We start from the raw sequence: 8,150 nt of genomic DNA, 5'->3' as shown, positions 1-8,150 counted from the left end.
TTTTGATTATCTAACAATACCTGTAATTCATCAAAATGCTTATTCATACTCCTAATATTCAAATGTACTATAGAAAATATACTTTCTGAAAAATCTTTCACAAAATCTTTAAAGTGATCAACCGTAACATATTTGGAGGAGATTAAAGTGGAATCATGTTCAAAGTCAAAATCATTAAACAAATCATTAGAAAAAAAAAATTAACATTATTGGCAACGAGGTTTTCATAAAGTGCAGAAGAACGTGAATTGATCTGACTTCTTGATTCTGTAGGCGAGCGTCTAAACAAATCAAAGAGTTCATCGTTATCAAGGGAGTCAAATGCTGCGTTAAGTCGATTAGCCATAACGCAGAACATAGAGTATATGAAGGCATGTCAACTGACAAGGTTGTAAAAGAATTATATATGTGAACGTAAATGAATCACAAACAATTTTGAGTTCGGGGATAGTACAGCGTGTAGGCAAAAACATATTAACATAGAGTTCAAGCGACACAATCAAAGAACACAGAAGACATAAACAATACAAGTAGAAAGCGTACACACTAAATGACAAGGTCTGCAAACGGAATTCAGCAGAATCAGTACAGGGCATATGAACAGAGAAAAAAAAAAACAGTAGAAAAAACAGTAGAAGCTCCCTACGTTTTGTCTTGGCAAAAAGTATGTGAGGAAATATAAGATAATCAAGAATGACGGAAGTGAACGATGAAAATATACAAAATTGTAGCAGCACTAAAAAGAGCAACTTAAAGAGAATGCAGACATTAATCATGCTTCAATCAATAGGAAGCGTAAGATTAATCATACTTTTTTTTAAACGATATGAATGAGATATACATTATTACACAGTATTAGATTATAAAAGGCCAGGCCAGGGTTTGGATGCTTTATCATATATTCACGAGGAATTCACGAGGAATTCCACTATAAATCACAGCTAGTCTTTATTCATCCTGAATAATGTGGTGTATAAATGTTGATAAATTCGACCAAAATTTGGAACCTAACTTTAAAATTAATCATGAGTTTAATGAAACTGATTTACGCTTTCATATTCAAATCACCTCCAACAAAATTGTACACGATTCAGCTATATCAATGACAGTGCTATCACTTTGTAACACCTATAGAACTTAAGGTTTGTCGTGATTAACACTTCTTAAATTCTTATATCAAGCACGCTTATGCATTTTGTCGCGTTGAAAACGAGTGAAGTGCCTAAACAACTTTAAAAAAAAGTCATTTGTCCCCATGTGCGCACGAGCAAAATCCCAACTGGCTTTTATAGAGTGCGATATGTAGCATGTGCCACATGGACTACTTTAATAAATTATGCCCTGTTTACGTTTTCTGGTTGCCATCTCACGTACCCTCGACTAGCTACGTGTTTATAGCTTGTCTATATATATATATATATATATATATATATATATATACATATATATTGCACAAATTGTAAGATATTTAAAAGCAACCATGCATTTGAAAATTATTTCATCACCCTATACTGAATAAATCTGATGCCTTTAGTCTATGTAAGTTTCGGTGTAGGTCGTATAAATTACCTGTAAACAATGGTCGATTGAATGCGAACACATCACATTGTGCATGATGTGCAGTGCACACTCTGCTTGTCATCTCACATAGGTGATGAGTTTCATTATATTTTTGTTTGCCATCCACAGGGAGAGACGTTTGTATCTGCCCAAAGAGTTAACCAAAATTAGGTTTCCAAGTGCTTTGCACATGACAGAGCTTTTTGATACCAGAAGCACCTCTCAGTTGAAAAACTTAGCAAGATTTACTTGTCTTATCATGTCCCAATTTTCCAAAAACTCTGAAAAAGAGAATCGCTCAGTACCATAGATGGTACAAGAGTTGAACCTACGCGTACACGTAGCGGTAGATTAGTGAAGCAATCTTCGTTGTTAAATATTTGTGATATACTGCTATTTACATGTAGATTGTCTGTGTATCTTCTCTTAATTCCATTTTACTCATGTTTGTATTCTCATAAACACTTTACAATCTTGCATATATTTTGTGTCATTATGTGTAACTACAAGAATTGTATTCAATGATTTGTCATACTGTTATTTATATTCTTTGTTTGTACTCTCGTACCCCGAGAGGGGATCGAAAGATTCAATAAAATTCAAATTTAACCAAAATTCAACCCTACCTACTCCCTTACCCGTCCCCCATGCAGTTCTAGGGTCCCCGCTCACATCACAATCCTATAATCCAGTTAGTATAATCACAAATCATAGCCATTAGCCTTAAATGGCGGCAAAAAGTAATAGCCTTAACAGTCAACCACAGAGAGAAAAAACAACAACAACACAAAAGTTTGAACCCTGATAAAACAATTCTATCTCTTTGCAAGCCCAGTCGCACTCTATAAATCAACGAATGAACTTCCCTCTATATAAGACATAAGATAGACATATCATACTCTATATATAATATACATCTATATAAGTAAATCAACAGTTTACTAATTAACATAATTTCATACTCCCACTTAATTGAATGCAAGCCTAACTTCCACACGCACGCGCACATGCACACACTAGAAATATAAAATAGACGTTGCTACTGATATCATTGATGCTCAATGACGATCATTCGGAATGAGTAAATACGATACGACTAGCAGAATAAACAACAGATAGGCGACAGGGAGTTTCAGCATACAAAGTTAATTTATTTCAATGTAGAATACAACAGACAGACCATGTAGAGAGAAACATGCTGTTCTTTTTTTTTCAAAAATCTTTCCTTTTTTTCCATTTTGTGTTTTCATCCACGAAGGGAAATACTACCTACCTGCTTACAATCACACTGCATACACAGACGCTAGAAAAAAAACAAAAAAACAAAAAAACAAGGTCGAGCTAATCGCCGAACTTACCTCATGATAATAGAGCATAGACAGAACTCTAATGAAATGTAGAGACAAAGTTGCTTAAGTTGTTTCATAATTTGATTCTTCCAGATTCTAAGGGGGGGGGGGGACCACAAAGACCTATGCATGACTTTACGTCATGGGTGAACACAAAAGTCATGCAGAAATTGACCATACTTCATTTTTATGCAAGGTTAGAAACAGCGCTTAATTTCCCAAGGCGTATGTTAAAACAACTGTAACCCATGTCAAAGTACACGGTGGCTACGGTGACTTCGACTGTCGATAAGGCGTCATTGTCTCCTTTCCCTGGATTAGTCGTGATTTAGTGTGTTTATTTATGTTGCATACCAATATTTTGAGCTGTACATATGTATAATTATTATCATTACTGTGTGCGTGTTTGTGAAGTTGTAAAGAACTCAAATATCAGTCGCAATTACAACGCTGGCTAGCTACCACAGGATTTTTTGAGGGAAAAGCCTAGCATAGTACTTTCAGGCTCGATCACATACTGAAAGATGTACCCAGCGTATATAGGCCTAAGTTCGACTTCATGTCATCCTGAGAGAATGCAGTACTGGCTATCAAATTGAACTTGCCTACGTTTCCCCGGAGTCACATTTAGCCAATAAAGCTGGATGTGAAACATCTCGACGCCTGAAATGAACGATATTGATATCATACTTTTTATGTTGATACTCCGTGGTCATGAGAAAAAGATTGATAGCGATGCATTCTTTTACCAACGCCCAATACCACAATCCACTGCAATCAGCGCAAGACTGACAAGTCCAGTTTCTCCTTCAGTATCGAAATAGCGTGTAAGAAGGAGGTCTGTACCAAACGAGATCTTTACGGACCACTCGGAGTGGTAGCGGTGGCGGCCACGCCATTGGTCAAAGCTGCCGGCGACGCTGCCGTGGCTCCCCCTGTTGCGGCGGCATTAGTGATGGCGGCTGCTGCGGCAGTGGTGGCGGCGGCTGCTGGATTGGTGGCGACTGCTGGATTGGTGGCGGCGGGAGGGGCGGCTGTGGTTTCCTCTGGATCTTCAGCCTCTTCGGCGTCTTCAGCCTCTTCCTCCTCAGAGATATCCTCCTCCTCGCTGCTATCATCGCGTCTCTGACGGTGAAGGCCTGGATCGGAGAAAACACAAATCTGACACTTTTAGACATAATTTCCTAAAACCATTGCTCATTTTTATACTACATTATCAACTTATGCTCCATACTTCACTGCTTTCTTTATCTATTACCCTCGTTCAAAATAACCCTCTTCTCGCTCCTCGACTCCCCTCAGCAGGTTGATAATATGATATAACAAAATTTCATGACTTCAGTGTCTTATACTTTTCTAGCTTTCCTTACTTTTTTTTTTCATTTTCAATACCACCACCCGAACCTGCCCAGCTAAACACTTTATACTGTGTACATGGTGTATACTTTTTTGTTTGCTTGCTTTTGCTTGTACACTTTGTATTATGTATCGCCCTTTGTCCGATGGAACTAAAGAAATAGAATTGAATAGAACTGAAGAGATGTTTGTAACGCCTTTTCTTCTTTACACCTTTCTCTCGTATAAAGTGAGAGAGCGCCCTTTCCGTTAAGTGGCAGTATTTAAAAAAGAACAGAAGAATGACCGATGTCAAATACACTAGAGAATATCAAGAGAAAATTATACGGTGAAGGAACTCATACTTGATATTCATTTTGGGATAGGAATTTAGAAGGAAATTATATACTGAGATGGAACCACAATTAGGTAATGAAAACGTGTTCGCCCTACCTTGTCGGCGGAGGCATTTCTCCAGGTTGTTGGTGTTTCCCACAACGCAGATCATATCCAGGATTTCGCAAATGTTGTCAAACTGGGTCTGGTTCTCTCCACACACAACACTGCTCAACCAGTTCAACTTGTTCAAGAACCCTCGACGGAAGGAGCCGCCCATATGCCTTATTTCATCACCTTTCAGCCCCTGGAGGAATTCTCCTGTACAGTTAGTCCGCGCCTCCTCCGAAGCTGAGGTGTAGGCTGTACACACTTTGTCGGACAAACCTGATACGAGTTTCTTGATGAACTCACGTCTCCTGTCTCCGCCGTGAACCTGGCCTCCATGACCCCCGCGAGGATGGGCTAAGAATAACGTGAAGAATGTAAGGGAGTACGATTGATTAAATGAGCTTTATTTTAAGATGTGCATGCGGGGGTATATAAAGTCTCCGCTGCGGGTATTGGATCTTGCAATTACCATGCATTATTGTTGTTGTTTTTTTGTTGGCACAATTATGTCTTCGTCTTCGCTCCTGTTGGCACAATAATGTTTTCGCTCTCCCGCTAAACTTTAAACAACATTATTTAACCTTCAATGGGCCAACCAAAATTTTAATGAAATATGAGTTTCGTTAATCAAACGAGACGAACTTGAAGGGAAAATCCGAGAGCTTTTTGCTCAAGTCGTGAACGTGGAATAATCTTTCTCACTTCGTACTGCTTCATCTCGTTTACCATTTTCACTTTTCCATTTTATCACTTTCATCAGTTCACAAATTGTCATGAGGTACATTGCATAATTGAACATTAGATGTTTGTTATTTTCTGTCGAATGTCAACTATGGGTCTACATTGACGCTTTCACAAATTATGCAAAAAAAAAAACTCATTTACAGCATAGAATTAAACCAACAAAAAACACTAATCACCAATTTGACAAAGTTTACTGTAAGATAGTTGAGGCAACAGAAAGAGTGCGAATTCGCCAGACATATATTATCACAAATGGCCGTCTACGAAAGTCTAAGAATGACAGAATGAATTTCAGCCTACACAGTCACTAGTATTGTATCTTTTTAACTGACATTTCAGGACCTTGTTGATTGTTCATCTTTTGTGTTTTCAGCATTGCAGTTTATTCATTAAAAAATCGTATGTGTGTTTGCCCTACCTTCAACGGCGAGCAGAAAACTGCAGACCAGGACACAGCCAACCGTAAGCATGTGCTTCATCTGTGGCACGAAAGAAAAAAAAAATAAGAAAAAAAAATAAGCTTAGAATAGCTAACTTGTTCTATACGGGCATTTTAATCATTAGACACACGTTAGAATTATCATGCTTCCTACAAGTATTAGTGCATTATCAATGCGTCAGCTACAGAGATGAGATATAAGAAATGAACGAATATGACTGTTGAACCAAAATTCGTGGATGCCTTTCTAGTCAAGAGTAACGCTTTCAAGCTGTGGATATCAATTTGTACGATAAAGGATTTTTATTCAAGGATGTGTGCAAACACACCTACCATTTTTTTCAATCAATGATTGCTAATATTATCTTCAAAGAACCTTGTCAATCACTGACAAAGAAAATGATAAATTCAAACCAGTTGGGACCAGTTTCGAAAATGAGCCCTTTGAACAACAATTAAAAACGAGTAGTAAAATCTAGGTAAATGGCAATATCACCCGATTTTTAATTGCAAGCTTGTAAAAAAAAAAAAAAAAAAAAAAAAAAAAAAAAAAAAAAAAACTTTAAAAAAGTGTTATAGACGATTTACAGCATAACGTTTGAATGAAAAATACGAAATACATGAAAGCCCCTTGTTCAGACAAAATACCCAGAACATAACATACATAATCATATTGGAATCACTTACTTTGGTAAGAGTTGACACTTTGTAGTTAGATATGAATAGCCGATTTCAGCGAGACGCCAACGTAGTACTGTTGTGAGAGCTGTTGAATACTACCTGTTTTCTCTCACTAAGCTAGGCTGATTTATATAGACGATAAGTTGACAGTCTGACTAATTGATTACTCTCCATATGTTTCCGGCTTCCTTGTGCCCCGATGTTAGCTGGCAACCGTCAGTAAACGCTTCCAGTTAAGAATACCGGAAATATTATCATTCCCTCCCCCACCCTCCAACTCTGTGACGTAAATCTACCAAGAAAGAAAGAGTAATATCAAAACAAAATGAAATCAACATGCTGTAATCAACGGTGCCAACGCAATACAAGGCATCTCGAAAGTGACTCTTGACTTTGTAATCAAGTCCTTGAAAATTACACGTTGACTATCTCTATAATCCTCAAAGGGGAAAAGACCCAAATATCATGGCTTGAGTGAATGTAGCAATATTATAGTAAAAAACATCAGTGGAGTTTGAGAAAAATCGGAATTTCCGTTATCCGTTGTGAACTTTTAAATTTCGATGCCGAAATGATGAGAAGACTACAATATACCGTTCGTGACTTCACTGTATGCAGAAAGGAAAGAACATAAAGAGAAATCAACAAATTTTTCATTTTTTTAAAGCAAAATAAAAGTTTATTTGGCCTACCTCTTTCAGAAAGAAGGGGGAATGATAAACCCCTAGCATAACAATGTAAGGAAAAAGTTCACGGAACGATACGTTTCTTAAAAATGAAATTTGGTATGATTTTCTATAACTGATGTGTATAATACTTGACTAATGGATAGGGATGGTATTGTTCACATGGCACTCGTATGCAGAGATATTCTTGTTCGGTCATATTAAGAGAATATTTCAACGACACATGTACAACGTATCTCACTGTTATGTATACCTGAAAATATCTGTTGGTTTTGAATGGTTGGAATTAGTGCATTTTATACCTATTTACTCTCATGACGCTTTCAATCAACCTAAGATTTACTTGGTTTCGGGCTTGGCTCTCTTCTTTTGCCATTATTTTCCTGTATCCACATTTCAGATTTGTGTCTTCGTTCATACTAGCACAGTAACACTTTCATTCCTTTGTGTTTCTTTTATGTATACATTTCAAATGATATGAAGCACAATTTTGTGAGTTATAGATTACTATATTAATTAGGAGTCAATTATTTGTGTACTGCTTCTGTGAAAGGTCAAGCGCAACAAAATTCAAAATTTGTATATATAAAGCGTTGAGTGTTGTACATATTTACATATAGCAATTCTGTGGGACAGTGAAATGCCTAATGTTGTTATACGCAATCAAATTATTCCAAATTAAAGCTTAGTAAAATACCAGCAGGAAAAATATTATTGCTGGAGTAAACAGGCAAGCAAACATAAACGAAGTCATAATTAATAGCCATAACTTAGATCTAGTTTAATCTACACCATCCCAGTTACAAAGCAGAAATATTAGAATAAGAGCCCTGACTTCGGACAAGAGTTTGAAAGGACATATTTTTAAATTCAATCAACGTCCTTCAAATTTCAGAACCTAAAACCTAA

At 36.9% G+C, this 8,150-nt stretch overlaps 1 protein-coding gene across 1 annotated transcript; it reads right to left on the bottom strand.

Moving 5' to 3' along the window:
* Nucleotides 1-3,767: 3,767 nt before the first annotated feature.
* LOC140243593 (uncharacterized) lies at nucleotides 3,768-4,860 on the bottom strand. Its single transcript, XM_072323262.1, has 2 exons — nucleotides 4,698-4,860; nucleotides 3,768-4,048 (listed from the first exon to the last, which is right to left on the bottom strand). The coding sequence occupies exons 1-2, from the start codon at nucleotides 4,858-4,860 to the stop codon at nucleotides 3,768-3,770; spliced, it is 444 nt and encodes a 147-aa protein (XP_072179363.1).
* Nucleotides 4,861-8,150: the final 3,290 nt, after the last annotated feature.

Source organism: Diadema setosum, chromosome 2 (genome assembly GCF_964275005.1).
Source record: "Diadema setosum chromosome 2, eeDiaSeto1, whole genome shotgun sequence".
NCBI classification, from domain to species: Eukaryota; Metazoa; Echinodermata; class Echinoidea; order Diadematoida; family Diadematidae; genus Diadema; species Diadema setosum.
This window is presented reverse-complemented; position numbering and strand designations above follow the sequence as displayed.